Source organism: Pholcus phalangioides, unplaced genomic scaffold (genome assembly GCF_987345545.1).
Source record: "Pholcus phalangioides strain wild (caught in Gottingen) unplaced genomic scaffold, Ppha-v1.0 ptg000002l_1, whole genome shotgun sequence".
NCBI lineage: Eukaryota > Metazoa > Arthropoda > Arachnida > Araneae > Pholcidae > Pholcus > Pholcus phalangioides.
In genome coordinates, this window is record NW_028301595.1 from 12016608 (window position 1) to 12039573 (window position 22966).

Consider the following 22966-nt stretch of genomic DNA (forward strand, 5'->3'; position numbering starts at 1 on the left):
AAAAAAATATAGAAAAAAAGAGGGGAATTTTTTTTTAAATACATTGATATACATGATACAAATATAAATGTACTCTGTATGTGGCATAAATTCATATACAATGTAGTTTGCAATGCAGTTGGATGGAACAGTAGTCCTTAGAGATCACACAGTTCTTGTATTTGTGTGTTTTTTTGTAATTGTGATGCATGTCTTATGTGAATGTATGTAATGAAATTTAAAAAACAAAAATTAGGCTCTAAAATAAAAAAAACAATCTCTCAATTAACACGTTCACGTTAGGGCCTAAATTGCTAGTCCAGTCCATGGGGCACATTTTTTTAAAGATTAAAACTAGTTTTTACATGACACCACCATGACGTCATAAGACCTCTAGTACAAGTTCTTGGTTTTCTGTGGTTCCCAACTTCGAGGCGCAAATGCGAGCCGATCTCCCCGTTAAAAAGTCTCGCCACAGAGAGCAACAGGCCTACAAACAGTACAAATATTCAGTCACTACACATCACTCACTTCACTTCTGAGATATAGATGGCAGTACTGAAAAATCATACACAACACTAGATACGCACTAAAGACAGTTAGGTACACACACTTACACTTCCGGCACAACTCACTAGGTAGTAAATTGCCAATGGCGATAGACCTGAGTTGTGCTCGGTTAAAAAAAAAGTACAAGTTCTTCATGATGCAACCATGGTGCATTAGCAGTGTGTTGATATATATATAACTAGCTATAATACCCGGCGCTGCCTGGGTTTTATTCAATGAGGCTGTTTGAATCACGTGATATCTCCCTCTTTCTTTGAGGGACATGCAAACCGTGTCTAAATTAACCAATATGGCGACTTCATGAAATAAACAAATCTAGATTTAAAGAAACATAGAAACGAATATATATATTTTTCCTTTTTTGAGGGACGCTAGGTATTTCGATTCCCCCCCCCCACCCCCTGAACTTCAAGTTATCCATCTGCCTGTTTCAGCTTTCAAAAATGCTTAATTGAAGCTGTGGAATTTCTTCGATGTCCTTTACAGGCCATAATTACTTTTAAAACATCCTAAACTATGAATTTATGCAGTTAAATATCAAAAGACAATACGGAGACATTAATTTTCATGCTTGAGAAGATATAAGTAAAAAGTTGAAATTAATGTTATTGCATGAATGTCCAACTCCAAAGTAGGTCCAGCTAATTACTTCATATTTAATCTCCCGGGCTTAGTATATCTCTAATCAAACTCAATATTTCAGAAATCTAGAATTCAATACAATTTTTAAAATTATTGATGTGACAGAAAACCCTACCAAATTTCTACAGTAAAATCGGCAATTTTAACACTGATTTCTATGAGGATCACCTTTTACCTGACCCTCAATGTGATGATGGTTATGACGTCTATTCAAAAAGCCTCGTTACTGAGAGTATTGAAAATGTGGCAAACCATTATAAAGGCATAAACTATTGTAAATATACACATACTAACAGGATTAAAGAAGTGACAAACCGTTGTAAAGGCACATAGATGTCTGAAACGCATTGCTAGGGAACCACTGTAACTAAAGTAAACGTTCGGAAAGTGATTGTTGAGGCCCAAAAACCATTGTTGCCTGACAGTTTTTTGCCCATTTGGGGCATTTGCCCTGCTCTGACGAAATTTTAAAGTAGCGCGCGCACGCACACACACACACACACACAGCCACAGAAAATCAATTTTATATATATATAGATATTCACCACCCACTCTTAAGTGACACCAAGCAGAATTTATTATTTTTTGCATTGTTCTTGCAACAAGTTCTCAGCTAACTAAGAATAAACTGCGGTAAAAATTACCACATTAGTGTTTTCCACATAGAAAAGCTCTTTTGCCCCCCCCCCTTCTGTGACATCATTCTATGAGGTACGGCAGAGATCTTAATATAGTCTGCTTTGGGAATAAGTGATGCAATTAAAAATAAATCCACATCAAACCACAACCGTTTGATGTACCTATTTACCATAACAATACAGAAATGATTTAGCACAGTGATTCCCAACGTGGGCATTAATGCTCCCTGAGGGCAATGGAATGTTTCAGGGCGTGGTAGAAGCCATGAGTATAACATAGGATTCTATGAGTTAGATTGTGTTGATGGTGATGGGAGAAAAAAATTTCTGAAGAAGGGGGCAATGGGACAAAAAAGGTTGGGAAACTACGATTTAGTACAATACCTGATCCTTCAATATCTCTCCTTATGTACTCCTCTGGATTGTCTTGAAATAGTTCTTCATCACACTCTAAAAACATAGTATTATAAGAACCTTAGTTTAAAAAATTGATTCTCATTTATAGAAAAAAGTTGGATATTATTTCAAAGAACAACAATGGCTTAAAGTAATAAAAACAATGACTACTTCTTAGACTTTAGGAAACAGTGACTACTGCAAAATTCAAAAGACTAAGACAAACCTCGAAATTCCATGTTTGGTATAACCACTTTCTCGCAAACTGATCCCAATACATCTGGATCCTCAAACAGATTTTTGTAATTATCTCTATCAGCAACTGAAGAAAGGAAATGAATGGCATTGCTCACAAGCTGAAATATATCAAACAATCAATTACACATTGAATACAAGGGTTCAAATACAAGGAGAGAAGAATGCACAAAAAAATCAGTGTAGTAAAATTGTCCCAATATCTTACATGACTTCAACAGTTAAATTAAAAAAAAAACATATCACTGAAAAAAGCGAAAGTTTTCAACTGTACTATGGTCTGTAGAAACATAACTCACCAAATCATATTTGACCTCTTTACCAGTTGTTGTAAGCAGCGACCATACAGCAGTCACAAAGCGAGGAAGGTAAGGAGCGAATTCTTCGTCATACTTTTGAGCATACAATCCAATGTTCTCGCATATTTGTGATTTCAACTGTTCTAGAAGACCGGCTTCTTCTTCCTGATAGTGATTATTCAGAGAATCATTGTAAATACACAAAATTAACTTAATACAGAAAATTCCTAACAGTGCAGTAGAACTTTGATATTATATGATCTTCGTTTCTCTGAAACTCTGTTACATATACAGGGTGCATAGGTAGCAGGGCGTATGGCATTTTACTGGTGAACAGTTGTTCCTAGAGGCAAACTTTCAATTAGAAAAAGTATTCAAATAATGTGTAGTACACATACATGTCATTCATAAGGGGTGTTTTAGTTATTAAAATAAAAATGTTAACTTTCCATACAGACACCCTGTGCTCAGGAATCCGATTAGAAAGTTGTTGCTAGAGATGTGAGGTGAGAATATTCTCCTGGATGTAAAAATAATCGAGAATATTCATTTTTCTTTTAAATAATTTACTAATTTTGTTTATATTGTGAAATATAAATCAGTTTTCATTGCCTGAAACATTTACAACAAAACAATTTTTGAGATAATCACCCCCAATGACAACTTTTTAGTTTGAGAATATTCTCCAGGTCATGATGAGAGCTTTTAAAAGTTTGGTTATAAAGATTTTTAGAAACCTTTAGATTAAAACCTTAAAAAATTTTAAAATTAGATAAATTTTCAGAAATAAGTTCACAACACAAAAAAAATTAAATGAAAGTTGATTGATGAAGGAAGCAATTACACAATCACCTTCATTCTAACAAGATACAGAACTGCCGTATTTTCAATGCACAATACACTTAAATTCTGTATCGCCCCCCCCTTTTTTTTTTAAAATTGTGTAATTCAGCCCTATTGGTTAAATTTTCTTGCTTTTAAACATTAATATTGTGGTCTACAAACTTCAATATACCCATCTTCTTGACTGGAAGAGAGACAGGGACAGAGAATATTCTCTCAAATGACTATTATTATAAATTACTAGAGAATATTCTTATCAAATATAATTATACAAAAATAATAATTATTATTCTCAAGTTATTTATCGAGATTATTTGTTATAATACATGTTATTACATATATTCTTGATAATACTCTTTGGAAAGATTTCGGTAACTGAAAAATATTCTCATCGAGGAGAATATTCTTTGGAGGTGCCAAAGCACATGTACTCAATGTATATACAGGGTGATTATAAAAAAACTACCTCGACATATGGGCCCCTAACTATCATACTATTCACAGAAACTGAATGAAATTTTGGCATAAGGTATTTTGATGTATGCGCTCAAGAATGATATGGAAAACAACAGTGTCACTCAAACAGTTACGGTTACAGTGAGAAAATTTCGAAAATATCAAACGGCAACACCAAGTTTTTTGTATTGGAATGCGATCTCCATACTGAAAAACCCTAAATAGCGTTCGAATGGCAACTGTAGCATGAAAATCACCGGCCGTAGATAGGCTAAAAGTGAGGACAACCAATAAGGACAGAGAAGCAGCATAAAATAAAGCGTTTTATTGTGTTTCACAAATTTTCCACATGACCTTGTGGAGGACTAATCAGGCTGGGATCTCAGCCAAAGAAACGGTGTGACAAATGAAACGAACATTAATGCTCTAGTGCACTGTAAAGTCCTTATTACTTTTTCCTTGCCTAGCTCCGGGGATTTTCGTGCTACAGGTGCCATTCCAATGCTATTTAGTATTTTTCAGTATGGAGATCACATTCCAATACAAAAAACTTGGTGTTGCCATTTGATATTTTCAAAATTTTCTCACTGTAACCGTAACTGTTAGAGTGACACTGTTGTTTTCCATATCATTCTTGAGCGCATACATCAAAATACCTTAAGCCAAAATTTCATCCAGTTTCGGTGAATGGTATGATAGTTAGGGGCCCATATGTCGGGATAGTTTTTTTATAATCACCCCATATATTTGTATATGTATACCATTTTTAGTCTATTTTCAAAAGCCAGGGCCCTGCCCCCCTAAATGACGGGCCTGATTATATATATATGTAACTATATTATAAATAAGAGAATATTATCATCAAGAACTTATAAGAATATTCTGAAGTTATTTATATAATAGTAGCCCTAGCAAAGAATATTCTCCTCAATGAGAATATTCTCTGAAAGATTATTCTAGAGAATTTTACATCTCTAGTTGTTGCCCTGTCTCGCCTGATGCTAACAAAAAAATTTTAATGTTTCTGAATGCAATATTACTAAGATATTCTATTTCGAAAAACTGGGGAAAATTGGGGAAAAACAGCATTAAATATGAATAAACCATTTTTTTTACCCGCATCTAATGCTGTCCCCCCCCCCCCATTTTCGAAATTCAAGTATATCTGTGAGTATGACACTTATGAGTTGTGAAATTTTTTGTAGTTGCCATCACGAGAGACAGGGCAACAACTTCCTAATTGGTAAACTGGACTTTACGAACTCTATGAAAAGTTGTTATTCTAATAACTATACAACTCCTCGCAATGTGAATGACATATCTGAGTAATACACATTTCAATACTTTTTCTAATTGGAAGCATGCATCTGGGAACAACTATTCGCCAGTAAAATACTATACGTCCTGTTACCTATGCACCCTGCATATCTTTTTCAGTAATGGGAAAATTATTGCCAATGAAAATGGAGACACTTAAGAGTACAAAATTTGAGTATCTCCTCAAAAGTGTGCAGTTGGAGGAGCAAAAGCATTTAGATTCATCATAAATGTTTCTAAAAAATTCTTTATGTACATGTGTGAAGCAAAGGATTTCTAACGGTAGTTTTATACGCTAAAATTATTGCAGCAGAGTTTGTCACATCACATTTTACCTTTCTTAAAAAAACTGTTTCTGAGACCTTAAAATTAGTTCTAGAAGTAGTAAACATTAGGTAGTAACCTATTCAAACTCATCTGTTGGCAGAAAGCAATTTTAGGCAGTTTGACAGTTAAAAATAAATGTAAAAAATGCAAAATTCAAAGTAATCTTGAGAACTGAGGATGATATTCAATTATAATTGTGTGGAATGGGTGTCCAGAAGAAAGGCACATGTTACACATTTTCCAAAACAGTTTTTTTAAGAAAGGTAAAATGTGATGTGACAAACTCTGCTGCAATAATTTTAGGGTATAAAACTACCGTTAGAAATCGAAAGAAAAGCACATGAGATTTCTTCAGCAATAGCATTTCCAAGAGACTAGGGCAGCCATTTCAACTTTTTACGGGGGGGGGGGGGGGGGGGGAAAGAACATGTACTCAATGTATGTGTATATATATATTTGTATATATGATAAATAATATAAAAAAAAATCTAAAAATATGTAGCAACTAACATCAGTTTTCAAAAGCTCATTGTCAATAGTAAGTAAGTTCAGGAAATTCACCATCCAGGTGCCCATGTTGTCTTCAAAGAACTCTGGCAAATCCTGTACGGAGGAAAAAACCTTTGTTAAAATTCATAACCTAATTTTAATTGAGAGCGAAAGTTTATTAATACACCTGTTGCACTAAAGTTATCAGTGATTTAAAAAATTCTGCATTCATATTAAGAATTTTTTGGTGTCTAAAATGTACAGATTTCATGTTAAAAGATTTGTTACAGTTCAGCAAAGATATTGCAATAGAAAATAGAGGTTGGTGGTTGTCTTTGGTGATATGATATAAGAATATACATTGTGATCCATGATATAGCATGTATATAAAATTCAATACCTCATTGGATTTCATCACTACTTTTGATCATGACATGAAATTTCAAGTATTGAATTAAATCTAAATATTAGGAAAATTTATGTAAAAAATTATCTTATGAAAAAGAAATATTTAAAAATTTCTTAAAAATCAGATAAAATTAACCAGAGAAAAAAAATTACTTGGCAATTCAAGCTGTGAAACACTTTGGCAATAAGAACCAGAGAGCTAAATATGACTTTCAACGCCTCAGGGTTTGTAGAATTTTCCTTTGCACACTTCAAAGTATTCTGAAATTTGTACAACAAATAAGCATGAAGCGTACAAGAAAAATAATGAATTGTGCAAATGAAATTATAAAACTGGCATTTGTTCAAGTGAGATTTGTAAAATATCTCGAGCATCACTGATTAGGCAATAAAATTGATTTTTAAAAAAATGGCTGCATAAAAATAATACATGTACAGTAAAACCCCTCTTGAAATAATAATTTTCCTTTATAAATGGATTCCCCCCAAATCATAATTTCCCTCCGCATAATAAAAGCATGCATTTCAAACCCTCATTAATGGTCACCCCTTTTTTATGGACAAAGTTTTTGTCCACCAGTGTCCGCAAGTGAGGTTTTACTGTATTATGTGGTATTTCAACCATGAGCTTCCTTCTTTTTTGAAAGTTTCTTCCATCAAACTTTCTATTAAAAATGATAATCCTGTTTTTATTCATCCCCCCAAAACATAACACATTTTTTACTTTTATTACCAGACGTGCCCCGCTCCCCATCCGATACAGACATCAGAGTTTTCCGAAGGTCGGACACGTATGAAGGAAAATCCACCAAACTTTTTTTTTCCATCTCGTCAACAGACGAATAAATAAATTGTAATCACTGTCAACGGATAGATGTATATAAAATCTTAATCGTCAATAGAAATTGAAGAATTGATGACTTGATAATCTTCTTCTTAAGCGTCATTTACATGCTTGTTGTCACGTTGGGATCTATTACGTCTAAAATTAAAACCGCAATTGACAATATATGATTAGGATCTTGAATTTTCATCAGTAATGCTAATGATTGATCTGTTTTCTTTTTGATGTTCCAAAACATAATACAGAATAGAACCTCATTATAATGGACAATGGTTAAAATGGACAGTTAAAAAATATTATAATGGTAATAAAGGTGTTTATTTTTATCTGATGAGTTTGAATGATTTCATTTCTAAGAAATTGGTTAAATACCAATTGCTGTGTGGTTTTACAAACATGGATGCACAGCATAAATCATATTCAGTATGTATATAAATGAGAACACACATCTTTTTCAATAAAACTCACCTCAAATAAATCAGTAAATGGTTTGGCAAAGTTATCAAGAACATACTTAATCTCTTTCCACAATATTTCAGATTTGAACTCGTGACGATATCTAGTGAGAAATAATTCATTATACTATAACTATTTTTTTAAATACCAATCTCCATAAATTTTAATGCATGATATATAGCACTGACATCTAAGATTTCAATAATTTTAGCACATGCAATTGAATTTCATTAAGACATAGCAAATGCACCTTCAAAATTATTTTTACTGACAGAATTTCACATTTGCAGACAAAACAGCATTTTTTTTAGGTCCAATATGAAGAATATTTAATTTGTATGCTATAAAATTTAAATATATATATATAATTTGTAATATATAAAATTTTATATAAAATTTGTGAGGTTTGACAGTAATTAGATTAATACACATTATCTGCAGCTCATAAATGGTTGGCTGTTTATTTATATAACTAGGAAAAAAATTAATGAAATCATTACAAAATCGAGTTAATTCACATATAGCGCTCATTCAACTAGTTTAACCCTTAGACTACCGATGGGGTCCATTGGATCCACCTCATATATTAAAAGTCAATTTGTGAGTAAACTGCGTTTCCAAGAGCCAAGCTTCACTGACTTTTTCTATTTTTCGTTCTTTTTAATGGGTATTCATCTTTTTTTCAATTTTTGCAATTAAGCCTAACTTATTGAAACTTGTAGCTTTCAACCCTTATGGGGGTTTAATGAAAAAAAAAAACAATAGATCAGATTTTTCACCACAGATAGCACAATTTTTTTGTCTATTTCCAGCATAGCAAAAATGTAGGTATTATTTAGTGTTTTTTAATATGGAGATTGCATTCCAATACAAAAAACTTAGTGTTGCCATTTGATATTTTCGAGATTTTCTCACTGTAACCGTAACTGTTAGAGTGACACTGTTGTTTTCCATATCATTCTTGAGCGCATACCTCAAAATACCTTATGCTGAAATTTCATTCGGCCACCAAGGGTATGTATTGCCTTGCCACCAAGGCAAGTCAAATAATCAAGTGGACAAGGCTACATTTGGTGCTTGTTCAAAGCAAGGTTTTTCAAAATAGCTGGGAGTAGGAATGGGGCTTTGCTATGTATTGCAGATGGCACGTGGTGGTCTTTCCAATGAAAAACTCTGAGGATTTTCAACTATAATGGAATGGAGGATGAGCAGTTGATTACACTCAAAGGGAAGTTGCTTTGCATCAGTTCAGGGTTATGAGCGGTTCTATCTACCTACATTCAAAGGGCATTGTCCTTTTAGGCAATACATACCCAGTAAACCAGAAAAATATGGTATAAAATTCTTGGTCACTTACTACAGCACAACAAGCAATATGTGCAGCATGCAGATATACACTGGAAAGAGATCACAACAAGGGAGGGATACCATTCAAGGTAGAAGAGTAGTTTTAGGAACTGACAGAGCACTGACAGGTGCTGGTGGAAATATTACTGCAGATAATTTCTTCACAAGCCTATTTCTAGCTCATAAATTGAAGCAACGGCAACTCATGTATGTCGGAATCATCAAAAAATGTCTGGAACTTCAGATTGTTTTTGTAAAAGTAGATCAACACACACTGGACAGTAAACAGCAATCTTTTTGGATTCCTGTTCCGAAAAATTTAATGGTAGTTGGTCCGAATTCAATTGTCAGCTGTCCGAAAAAAAATGAAAGTCACTCTTCTCATCATAATGCACTATCAAACTGAGGTGGAAAATTCAACAGTAGAGGAAAAGCCACATATAATCCTGCATTACAACAAAACAAAATTTTGAGTAGAATCCATGGATCAAATGACTGCAAGCATACATTGATTGGCAATCATTTCAAGAAAGTAGCACAAATGAATGTCAGAAACAAAGAAGCTTTCTGATTTCACTTGGAAAACAATTGACAGTTTTTGAAGACTATCCATCAGACAGCCACGATGATGATGAGCCACCTAAGAAGAAAGCTTGATGTAGAATGTGTTCATCAAAAAGAGCTGCAAGACAAGAATCTGTTGTAAGAAATGTAATGCTCAAATATGTACTGAGCATATTGCAATGCCTACAGTCGAATCCCGTTATAACTCCAAGAGACCGGAGAAACAACTTTGTTATAATAAAATTTTGTTATGAAGGAATTTCAGATTTTTGCATTGCTCCTATTTAAACTGATTTGGTGGAACTAGAATGTTGTTCGTTAAAACAAGATTTTTGCTATAATGGTATTCGACTACATCGCTGAAAAGTAATTGAAATAGACTTCAGAACTTGTTCCAAACGGTATAAACCTTTTTTTTCTCCAGAAAAACAGGTTTTGTATGAAAAAAATGTGTGGGAGCCATATAAAGACTATGTAATACACACATTGCAATTTTATTAATAAAAACCCCCATTGCATTAACAAACGAGACATCAACTGCTATTTGGTTTATTATTCTTTTTAAATCATTTTTATACATCTTTGCTGTAGTAAATTGAGGAAAATATGTGAATATTCAGTGTAGGTCCATTGGACCCCCATGGGTACTGAAAGATATAGAAATTTGCCAGTATCCTAAATGTTAAAAATAATTACACATTCAGATGGAATCATACACAAAATTACCTCTTGAATAATGAATGAGCTGTGTGTAGAACTCCATTTATAGCTCTAAAATCACCAGTTTGGAAATGAGAAATCATTTCAGGAAGTAACTCCTGCCATTTTTCAGGGAAGTCCTCTCGGCCTATAATACTCACTGCGTCACTCAGCTGCAAATAGGTGAGAAGGGGGAAAAAGTTCACACTAAAAAATAACAAATAAAATGACACATTTACACACCATCTAAAACAGGGGTAGTAAACTTGCACGCATGCTACTATGTCATAGCACTAAAGAGCAACAAGCTACACTCTTAGGTTCACTGCATACAGTAGAACCTCTATTATTTGGGCTGATGGTGGGGAAGGTGAAAACAGATAATTCAAAGTCACACGGATGAACAGCAAGGAGTAAAAAAAAAAAAAAAGATTTCAAATAAAATTGAAGGGAAAAAACAGCATTTATATATTTTGCCTGTTTAAAATGATCATCTATTATTAGTGTGTGAAAAAACCTAGTGATCACACTTATTGAAGGATAGCCACAATACTAATATATCAGGTTTCATTGATGGCAGAAATACAGTAGAACCTCAATTATATCCGGGCTAATGTTGGGAAAGGTGATCATGGATAACTGAAAAACATGGTTATTCTTTTCTTGTCAGCCATTCTGCACAATTATAAAATGTGCTACAAGAATGACACAAACAAGGAATAGCAATGGGCCAGTCGATGAGTCATGGGCTCACATGACCACATCCAAAGTTATATCATTCTTGTGCCTTCTTTCAATTACAAAAAAAAAACATGCATTTCAACTTTCTGGAATTCCCAGCAATTGGCTGTAAATCTTCAAGCGCTGATTGCGCAAGGACAACATTCAGGTCTTATGTGTGCACGTGGGGATGCCATTCGAACCTGTTGACATGGGAGTTCAGTTAAGCTCTGAGAATAAAAGGAAGGGGGCGGGGGTTCTGTAAAAGAATGAAGAAATCCAGTTCTACGAAATGGAAATGTTTGTTTTCATTACAAACCTTCAAAAAATCTTCATAACCAATGTGGGGAGGGAAAAAAAACATAGCACAGATAGGGAAGAATTGAACAGGAAATTGAAATTTTCGTAGCAAAGTTAATCCATGCTTCCCAATCTGTGGTGAATCAGATAATCAAGGTTCTACTGCATTTTTTTTTTGTAACATACAAATAAAAGTGTTTTTACTCATTATCTTACTCTCCTCTTCCCTTATCCTTGAAGAGTAGAATCTGAGTACTACCATTTGTAAAACCAATTACCATAATGACCAGGAAACACGGATTGAAAATATTTTATGAATATATTTTTGTGTGATGCTATATGCATAAAAAAATTATAGTAAATGAAGACTTATCTTCTAATGCTGATCCAGTAATAGTAGCCTACACTATATTGACATGTTCAAATAAGAGCAATAATGAAAAAAAGAAAGTAACATCAGCAAAAAAAAAAATTCTATTTGTGAAAAGCGGCACCCATCAGATTTGTGGTTGATGTTGTTAGAATAGGGAAAAAAATTGGCCACCACTGATCTAAGCAAATATACAGTCGAATACCGTTACACTGAAAATCTCGTTTCAAAGAACACTTTTCTAATTTGATCATTTTTGTCGCACCACGGTTATTTTCTGCACGCGAGGGCTAATTAGACCGGGACCTACAATTTATTGCAGATTCCGAACGGCATGCTTGTTTTTATACTCATCGAGAGGTTGGAGCGCTAACCCCTCGATGGGGGACTCCCTGCGGTCACTTATATAATCCCCCAAATAAGTTTACATAGGAACAATGCTAGGAATGGACCTGGAATTCCTTTATAACAAAATTTCATTTTAATGAAGTGATTCCTCCGGTCTCTTGGCATTCGTTATAATGGGATTTGACTGTATTTTATTCATTATAAATGAACAGCTCGCACATTTCTTTGAAATATCAGTTTTTTTCCACTACCTATCAAACTTGCTTACCTAACGTCATATTTCAAAACTTGAAAAATATCCAATACATTCCCTTGAATGTAACTGATATGCTTATTGGTCACATTTTTCCAGACCTGCATAGCCTACTTCACCAAACACCAACTCCGGCTATATCACTATACTGCAATTTATTGCCACTAAGGAGTTGGGCTGGAAATGGAGGCACCATCTATTAGTGGTCACTTCTAACTTGTTAGGAAAAATATCTTGCTATCTAAATTCTACCCCCGGTTAAAAACTGGGATCTAACGACACCCTTCACTGTAATAGACGAGAATCTCACCACCACACCATGCTAACCACTCAACTGCAAGGCGGCAAACGAATGATCACAGGATTATAAAATATTAATTTTACCTCCTTTTTACAAGCTTTAGTTCTGTTGATTCTTAAAATTCATATTGAAACAATTAATAAAACTTTATTAATAAGTTTCGAAATTTTTCTTTGCTAAATAAGTCTTCATTTGCAAAAATCTAATTTTTTTTTTTGTATAAATACAAAGGCTACAACAGACAAGATGTCTAACGAGATGGCTGAAAAAAAGATGCTCATAAAAAATATTGATGTCAAATATATACGTATTTAAACTATATTAAAAATACAGCAACCTAATACCTTTAACCAAATAATCTTTTTCGACTATCAGTTTCTTTCCCCTGACTTTAATCAAATATGTACTTTATGTTTACCCTGACCATTTTTAATTGCCCTGATTCGCCTTGACTTTCAATGTCACTGGGACCCTGTAATGCATGCTTTGAAGTAAATTGGTCACACTTCTATGTAATACAAATGTTTAAAAAAAGTAAAAAAACTACCTGTTTCTGAATCTTTTCAGGACTTTTGAGCATAAGACCAACGATCTGTTGTTTTATCAAACTCCTATCAGCTGCGTGGATTTTATCTGGCTGATCTTCATCCTGCCAATAATTAAAAACCAACTGATATTCAACAGTTTGAAAACAAGTGAAAGTAAAGAATTGAGAGCCAATGTTACATCATTCACGTGATGCATACTTTTAGTAAAAAAAGACACTGAAAAAAGAAAATCTTAGATTTGAATGAAACAGGGAGTGTAATTGTCATATTAAAATGTATCAATAATCACAATATTGTATTGAAATAATCATTTATTGCAGCAAACAGCACAATAAATCATGACTGTCATGAATGAGGGATTCCCAGAACACACCCAAAATTACAGGTGTATGTTGCGCAAAAGATCACGCTCTATTTGTCTGGGAAACCATTGCAGTGCCATTTTCGAACATAACTGTCAATGGATGCCAAAGATAATCAGTGATTCACTGCTTAAGATGATACCTAATTCAAAGCTGTCTACAGGTTTGTTATTCTTACACCTACCAATTTTGTTGTCTACTCTTACTATTACTTTTGCAAACGAAGGCAACATTGTGTAGTGCAGTGTTTTTCAATCTTTCTGAAAACAAGGCCCAGCAAAATGTCTGAAACAATTTGATGGACCACTTGTGTCCTGTATATTATGGGATATTCTTTTTTCATTTCAAATTTTTATCCATTTGTCCCGCTTTCTTCAACAATACTTATTTAATTTTGTAATAATCACCAAAGTCATAACACACAGAATTTTCATAACATAAATTATATTTCGATAATTATGGCAAAAATAAATATTCACCTTACATTAATGTTTTTTTTCCTTCAAAATTTCAATTATGATAAGTGACTACGCATATTTTTGGCAATGGGCAATATCCCATATTTTACAAATCATTTTTAAGATCATAGCTTACCATATTTTTCTCAATAAAATATGGTCATCAAGTCTGAATATTTTTTTTGAGAAATAATGTTCATTTTTGTTGATATTTCAGCACCCTATAGCAAATTGCATTTAAAGTAATGAACTGCAATTTTTAGCAAAATTTAGTGATTTCCCAATATTTAAGATCCCAATTTCATTTGAACTCATGTGGAAATTATTCATATCAATTACAACAGGTGAATAATTTTATAGTCTGTCTGTGGACCACCTATGCCATCGCAGACCATGAATTGAGAAATGCTGGTATAGTGTTCCTTCATCAGAGGACCAGCCAGAAAAAATGATGCAGCACACAATAAAGATTCTAAAAAATGTTAGCTTCAAGAACAGCTCACAAGTAAAAATTGAATTTTCAGAAGCCCCAAAGCAGAATGTGCCGATATCTACAACATACATTGCAGAACAATCAGTACTACTGCAGAACCATTCTGAAAATTTTTTAAGAAAAAATTTAGAATACAGTATTATGGGGATTTTTACCACAGAACATTTCAAGTCAGCTGAAGGCTTACAACAAATGAGGAATGCTATCTGAATGAAGAGACATCAGTGTTTCAGGGCAGAAAAATTCATCTCTGCCCTGAAACACTGAGATCTCTTCATTTCGCCAGCTTTCTACATCTGTTGTATCACAAGGGGTGAGTGATGTCTTTCTACATATAGCTGATGGCTTGTTGCAGAACAATGCAAAACATTTTGCTTTCGGAGTTCAGGAGTTCCTTAGAAGCATCAATGTGGAAATGTGTGAGAGCTCAAAATATACACACAAAATGTCTTAATTTGAAAAATTTGAGAAACTCACGTTGCAAGCAACGTGGCCAAATAAAAGGTTAATATAATGGGAGAATCTCTGTAGGTCATTCAGAATGAATAGAAAATGTTATGCTCCCGAAGTGTAAAAAAAAGCACTAGTTGAACAAAATAATAAATATATTAAGTAATGTATACACTTGAAATTACACTGACCACTCTCCAGTTTCTCCTGATGTAATTCTTGAACACAATAGCTCCAGCCAATCGTAAAACCATTTCACCCTTGTCATTTTCTATGAATTTCAAAAGCAGAATAGGATAGTTTTGGTTTCCTTCTACAGATTCTAGAAACTTCTCGGCTGAATAATTTCAAGAAAATAAAAAAAAAATTACTTTATTAAAAAACATCGCAAATGAAACAAAACACACAGACAAATCTATTATTTCAATTGTACACTAGCAGAAAAGTGGTAAATGCACAAAGTCAGGGTTCAAATTGAAAAAAAAATCTAGGTGAAAGGTGAAAATGGAAAAAATGCAAGAAAACATTATTTAGGGTCATTTTCCTTGAGCACAAAAATCATGTTAGACTCAAGAAATTTGGCTGGCGTCTAAATAGTTATAGGTAATTTGTCAAGCCCTGCTCTTTTAAATGGCGCTCATATAAATTCTGAAAATTTTTTGTTGTTATCTGACCACTTTCTATTGTGTAACCATATAAGCCCCATTCACATGTGCAAATATTGGGGTAGCATTAGGAGTTCTAGCACCCCCTTGACAATTTTTTTCGTTCATAAGAAATGGAGAGCAGTCATTGGTGAATTCTTGAAGCTGGTTTTAAACCAGATTTTTTATTTCCCATGTAAACGAGGCTATAGGAAATTTTAGGTGACAATACAATTTTTTAGTCATTGCAGCTTAGCACCGGGGATTTGTCAAGCTGTGCATAAAGCATGGCATCGCTCATTAAGAACAGGGCTTGGCAAATCGAAAAAAGTACTAAGGAGACAGCCAAATTTCTTAGGAGCCAAGCATGGTGTTTTTCTCAGGAAAAACAACCCTAAATAATGAAAGAAAGACTTTTTTCTGAATATTAGGCTGAAGTGAACTCAGAAAAAAAAAGCCAATTTGTCTCTGCCAGGAATCAAACTCAATCTTGCAATCCGAGGAAGCACCATCCATATACACCAGTGCTGGACAAATCACACAAAATAAAAATCTAGGTGCCAGAAAATGTTTACCAGAAGAAAAAGGCCAAAAATGTTAACCCTCTTTCATGTTGGCAATTATGGCAGCAAGCTACTATAAATTCCAAACATTTTGTGCTGCTATCAGCCTGCAATTTAGCAACTACACAAACAAAATTTTATGAACCAATACCAATTTTTAGTCACTATGGCAACCTGGCACCTAAGATTTATCTAGCCCTGATATACCAAGTGGGAGACGCGATGATCCTTTCTTATTTATGCACTGTGGCATAAGGTGCTGGTATAAGTAGAGAGGCGTAGTAGCCCCCACCCTTTACCTCAGCAAATGGTCCCCAGGTATTTTTGAGAAGGGAGGGAAGAGAAAAAAATTTCGGGTGCCAATGCATATTTTCTAGTTGACATGGCGACCTGGGGACAGGAACTTCACAAGCCCTTGGAGAAGAAAACTTTTCTATTTCAACACTTTCATTATTTTCAACCAGAGTGATTCTGCACAGTGTTTACCAATACGCATCTAAATGCATACATCATATGATTCATACATCAAATTCAACTTTACTCTTCCAAAATTCCATTTAAGAGTGAAAATACTTTCAAATTTGAGATAATTATTTTTTAATTGCTTACCTCCAGAGGTCGTGAATTATAACACATTTGATATGTTTAAAAAGTACTATAGACATAGTGGGATAAATCGAGAAGCTATCCATGCTTAGACAAGCCAGCCATATAATCTGAATAAATTCTTTATTCTTTTACTGAAATTAAAGATTAAAATTATTTTTCCAACTCTATAAATTGTATTGATAGTTATGACTTTAAATTAGTATTTTTATTTCACATATTCGTCATGTCTGCGTTTTTTCTCATAGAATTAATTTAAATCTACACTGCTTCAACGCAATGGTGCTTTTGGAGAATTTTTGGCAATTTTAGTAATAACTGGCAAGTTTGCTTGCCTTTGGCTAGAGTAGAGATGTGAGGAGAATATTCATTTTTCTTTTAAATAATGAATTTTTTTTACTAATTTTGTTTATATAATGAAATATAAATCAGTTTTCATTGCCTGAAACATTTAAAACAAAGCAATTTTTGACACAATCACCCCCCAATGGCAACTTTTAGTTCGAGAATATTCTCTAGGTCACGATGAGAGGTTTTAAAAGTTTGGTTACGAAGATTTTAGAAAACTTACGATTAAAACCTCAAAAAATTTTGAAATTACATATATTTTCAGAAATAAGTTCAAAACAGTGAATTAAACCAAAGTTGATTGATAAAGGAAGATACCTTAATAATCACCTTCGTTCTAAGAAGATACAGAACTGCTGTTTTCTTCAATGTACATACACTTTAATTCTGTGTATCACTGATATTTCTTTTAAAGTTTTACAATTCAGCCATGTGTTAGTTTAATTTTCTTGCCTTTAAACTTTAATATTGTGGGCTACTAACTTCAATATTCCCGTCTTTTTGACGAGAAGAGAGCCGAGGGAATGAGAATATTCTCTCGAAGGACTATTATAAATTAGAGAATATTCTTATTGAAAGTAATTATTATTCTCAAGTTATTTATAGAGATTTATTATAATACATGTCATTTCAAATGTTATTGAGAATCCTCTCTGGATGACTTCTGTAACTGAAGAATATCCTCTTATCGAGGAGAATATTCTCTGGAAGGACCATTAATAACTTCAGAAAAATTATTATTTTCAATAAGAATATTCCCCAGTAATTTGTAAAAGTAATCCTTCCAGAGAATATTCTCAAAAGGATGTCATATATAACTATATTATAAATAACAGGAGAATATTTTCAAGAATTTATAAGGATATTCTCAAATTATTTATAATAGTCCTCCCAGAGAATATTCTTGAGAATTTGAGTATTCTTTCTGCCTTTGGCATCACATATTTTTATAGAGGAAATATCATATTACAACCTACATTTATGCAAAATACATTCATTTGATCATTTTTGTCGCACCACTGCCATTTTCTGCACACAAAGACCGGTACCTACAATTTATTGCTGATTCTAAATAGCAGTCCTTTTTTAATAATCACTGAGGGGTTGGTGTTCCCTTGATGTGGGACTCCCTGCGTTAGCAATGTGTTTTCTGTGGTCACGTCGATATTTCTGTTGTACCCGTGTCAAGAAAGTTACTGACAAGGATGAACAGGGTATCCAGCTTGCAACATCTCTAGACATCCTTTGGTACTTAAGGCAAGTATCTTATCGACCTGGGCTACAGCACCCAACAGACATTTTTTTTTTTTTAAAGAGAATAAAGGTTTATTTGTATGAATAAACTACATACAACAACACAACACATGAAACTACACACAAACTGTATACAAGAGTATGATCTCCCAAGGGACCTTGATGTCTGTCCAGGGCAGATCCATGAAAATAATACCAAAAATGTTTTCTCGTGGCCAACACATCATTTAATATATACACGTACACATACAACACACATATAAATTGCCCCATGGTTTTTATGTATGAGTTTATTGCTCTGTCTTAAAACTTTATATACTATTTATGATATTGGTATTTTCCACATTTTTATATTTTTTTTATGCATTTTTCATTTTAAATTCATTATGTATTAATTCAGTAGTAATATTTTGAAGAAATATCTTAAGCACAGTATTTTGCAGCCAGGACTGTACAAACCCTGTGTATTTTGGTTATAGCTGCCATCCATACTTTTTTATGGTCTTAATTCTTTCCGCCACCTCATTGGGTGATTTGCCTGTTGTAGCCTTTGTATTTGCATTAAAGTTATGTTTCTCAGTAAAAAAATATCCCTTTTTTTACAAAATTACTCCTTACAACTTTGGAGAGAAGTAACTATAAACTTCAAAATTATTTTTTTGGATAACACTGATTCTGCATTTAAATCTAGAATGTTGTTCCCCTACCCGAGATTTACTGCAATTGTTATATTCTTGACAAAACAAAAAACGTTATAAAAAATGATAATACAATAGTCATTCCTACAAGTGATAAATTATTTGGAAATGACAAATAAATAAAAATAGGAAATGTCAATGAATACTATACCAACCCGTTCTGCGGACGCTTGAATCAACATTTAGAGTCTGGACCAAGTAAACCGACAATGCTGAAAGATTACTCTCAGAGATTTCCATTTTGATATAGCACTGCAATGGAGAAAAATAAAAGAATATCAGTGAAAGTAAGTATGCATAATAATAGAATTAGAATGAAGTTAACACACAGCAGCAAAGCCTTCTTACAAACAAAATCTGAAAAGTTGAGAGCAACAGTTATTGCCCGACTCTCGTTTACTTTATTCGGAACACTGTTAACAGATGGAACCAGCAGCAAGTGTATGACCACAGTTAAACCTCGATATAATGATACTATGCGGGTAGAGAAAAAAAAATTACACACAGAGATTATATTCCAAAGAAGAATTATCATCAGGAACTGTCAAATTTATTATGTTGTTTTGACATCTCTTCTGCATTGGAGATGTTAGTATCACCATAAAACCCAATTACATGTTTATTCGCACTTTCTGAGGGCAGATAGTGCAAAATACCATTATATTAAACAAAAAAAAAAAACTTGTTCTGCCACAACTGAAACATTTTATTTTCGTGAATTACAATTTATTAACCAGGGCCATCTTAAGAGCATCATGGGCCTCAGGCCAAGTGATTTTTCTGAGGCCCTACCCGGCAAATTACATTTCACTCACTATGAGTTGAGAAAAAACTCATAGTTTAAGAAAAAATCATTGCATATAGCAGCACTACAAATATTAGAAACTCTTTGCGAAGGTTCACTATACGTACACACACATTCCAGCAAGCATGTGCAAGCCGCCGTCCGAGTGGTGCCGTGGTAAGACGCTCGTCTTCCATTATAAAGGTTGCCATCAAGGTTCATGGGTACGAATCCGAACATAGAATTTTAGAAGCAAGTTCTTTACCTACCGATCCTGAGGCGACCACCGACGGATGAAGCCTTCATTTCCCAACCAACTCCTCTGGTTGGAAATTGCCGTATGGCAATATATGACCGGAGAGATATTAGAGAATTTTAGGCGATAATACCAATTTTCTAGTTGCAATGGCACTTCGGATTTGTCCAGCCTTGCCGGCGACTCAACATCAATTAAATTTCTTGCTGCAATCACTGTTTGCCAGTGATCGCGAACCATGCTAGACACATTTAAGGTGGGAAACTATAATTTCTTTTGCAGGTATCATGACAAATTCTGTCAAACACCGAAGTATTTTTTCATCTGAAGAAAGTCTATTGATAAAAAAAGATGTAAAAATTCACGAGAAAAGGATGTTTCTCGAGAAAGATTCACGAGAACCTGATAACGAGACCTAAAACGCTAGTGACAATGTAAGAAATGAAAATGATACTAAAATCGATAAGTATAGCATGTTCAATAGAAAACATCACCAATGAAAAATTTTGAAAGATCCAATTGATGACAAAAGATAACAGCCAAATTTGACACAACCCTACTTGAGGAATCTTAGCCTTGAAAAATGCTGGGAATTACATGCAAAAGGGGGCAAAGGGCCAATAGGCCTATTAGATAAAAAAAAACACCAGCTGTGAAAGAATAAAACTAAATTAGTCCAGGACTGGACAAATCAAGAGTTAATTCCCAATATACGGTATACTGCTGCTTGTAGACTATTTTTGTACCACCAGACATGATTTGGCACTTTTTGGTAGGGTTACCAATGGAATAAGAACACCAATATTATTTGAACATACATGGTCAAATTATAACCTACAGACTAAATGTGGTCCTTGACCTCGAGCCTGATTTCGTGAAACTTTACAAAGCGGCACATCTACAGACCACTCAATAGATATGCACCACATTTCCTGATCACTTAACCAGGGTCATAACTAGGCTGGGGCAACCGGGGCTCTGCCCCTGGGCCCTCACAAAAGTTTACATTTGTTTTGCATATTAATAACCCTTTCAACAGGGGCTCCAAGAAGGTACACTACGGCCCTGTTCTTAAGTGACGTGGCAATTTCCAGATCACAAGTTCTCCATGGAACATTTCTGGATCACTTTAGTGGTACATTTACAGATCACTCATGTGCAGAAGCGCTGACATGAAGGGGGTGCTGAAAGTTGCTGGTCGTCCCGTATGTACGGGATGCAAACGCATGCACAGGAGAAGGAAGGTGCATTGCATTGTTTTTTCAAATTATTGGGAGGTGGTCTCGGCCACCTTCGAAAATTTATTGCGGGGCTTTGTCAAATGGCTTCAGTCCTTAGGTTCCGGCACCTATGTTCACGTGTCCTACGGCACAATTCCAGATCATCTGGGTGGCCACAGCGGTACATTCACAGATCTCACGATCGAGCGACCCACGGCACATTTACACACCACATAAGTGATTTACGGCACTTATTTTAAAGAGCGGTAAATACTGGTAGCATTATTTACATTACACACTTATTTTAAAGAGCGGTAGCACTTAAAATAAGAAAGAAATAGCACTGCAGGTCACTTTGCAGTGCTGTTTCGGATTACCAAGTGGCACACATTAAATTTTCAAACCAATGATGTGGGAGGCACATCCACTCCTAAATGTTGAACACTCTTGGTTTAAAAAAAATGTGCAGAGAGAATGGTGCGGACAAAAACTTGGCAACAAAGAGCTATGCAGTATATTGGTAATTAACCGCTCCAAACATTTTTGCGCTGTTTTCAGCCTGAAATTCAATAGCTACACAAAGTTCCGCAGAAGAATATGGACGAGGTGCATGTCTGGTTTAGTAGTAGTGACTACACAAAGAAAAACGTAGGCACTAATACCAATTCTATACTTAATGTGGCGAGCCGGGCTGTCCATACCCTTGTAGCTTATTTTACAACCAATAGCCAAATGAATTCGTTTAACTCGGTATCATTGATTACTTGAACGTAATCCAGTGAAACCCCTCTTAACGCCCACCCTTCTTTTATGGACAAATTTCTATCCATCCCCTGTATAATAGATGCATGCATTTCAAACCCTTGATTAACGTCACCTCTCTTTTATGGACGAATTTTTTTTTGTCAAGTCAGCGACCGCAAGAGAGAGGTTTTTACTGTACATAAATGTCGCCCCCCCCCACACACACACCAGGAATTATAACAGTTACCGAAATTTGAACACAACAGCAATAGCACTAATGCTATGGCAAGAGATAGAAAACACTCATGTTCGGGAAAAGACATGAATATAGATCATGATTCATGTGAAAGCAAATTAAACATGTTGACATGAAAAACAAATAATGAAAGTGAAAGTAATTGTAGCGATTTTCTAAACATTACCGGTAAAAAAACAATCGCACCATGCAATTTCACAATGGCGCCGGTGCTAAAAAGTTGCGTCAAGATGTTTACTTCTTGACTTGACGTGACTGGACATTATACAGCTGCATACAACCGAGGCTGATATTTACTTCAGATGTCCGAGAGAAAATTCTAATGACCATATCATTCATATTTTCCGGGATATAGTGGTATTTTTCCGTATTTTCGGCCTTCCTGATTTTTTCTTGAATAAAAAAATGTTCCCCTTTTACACTCCGTATTTTCAACGAAGCTTACTTGAATTTTTATCTTC

General features: G+C 34.3%; 1 protein-coding gene across 1 annotated transcript in view; it reads right to left on the reverse strand.

Annotated features, from left to right (window-relative positions):
• The window catches only part of Cse1 (chromosome segregation 1), a 45805-nt gene extending 23055 nt beyond the window's left edge, over positions 1-22750 (reverse strand). The window contains exons 1-11 of the mRNA XM_089238392.1: positions 22672-22750; positions 19401-19497; positions 15324-15469; positions 13369-13470; positions 10557-10702; positions 7932-8022; positions 6773-6880; positions 6233-6325; positions 2780-2944; positions 2452-2581; positions 2214-2279 (exon numbers count right to left, since the gene is read on the reverse strand). Of these exons, the coding sequence (XP_089094518.1) occupies positions 2214-2279; positions 2452-2581; positions 2780-2944; positions 6233-6325; positions 6773-6880; positions 7932-8022; positions 10557-10702; positions 13369-13470; positions 15324-15469; positions 19401-19485 (1132 nt within the window). The 5' untranslated portion in view covers positions 19486-19497; positions 22672-22750. The remainder of the gene's footprint in view (positions 1-2213; positions 2280-2451; positions 2582-2779; positions 2945-6232; positions 6326-6772; positions 6881-7931; positions 8023-10556; positions 10703-13368; positions 13471-15323; positions 15470-19400; positions 19498-22671) is intronic.
• Positions 22751-22966: the final 216 nt, after the last annotated feature.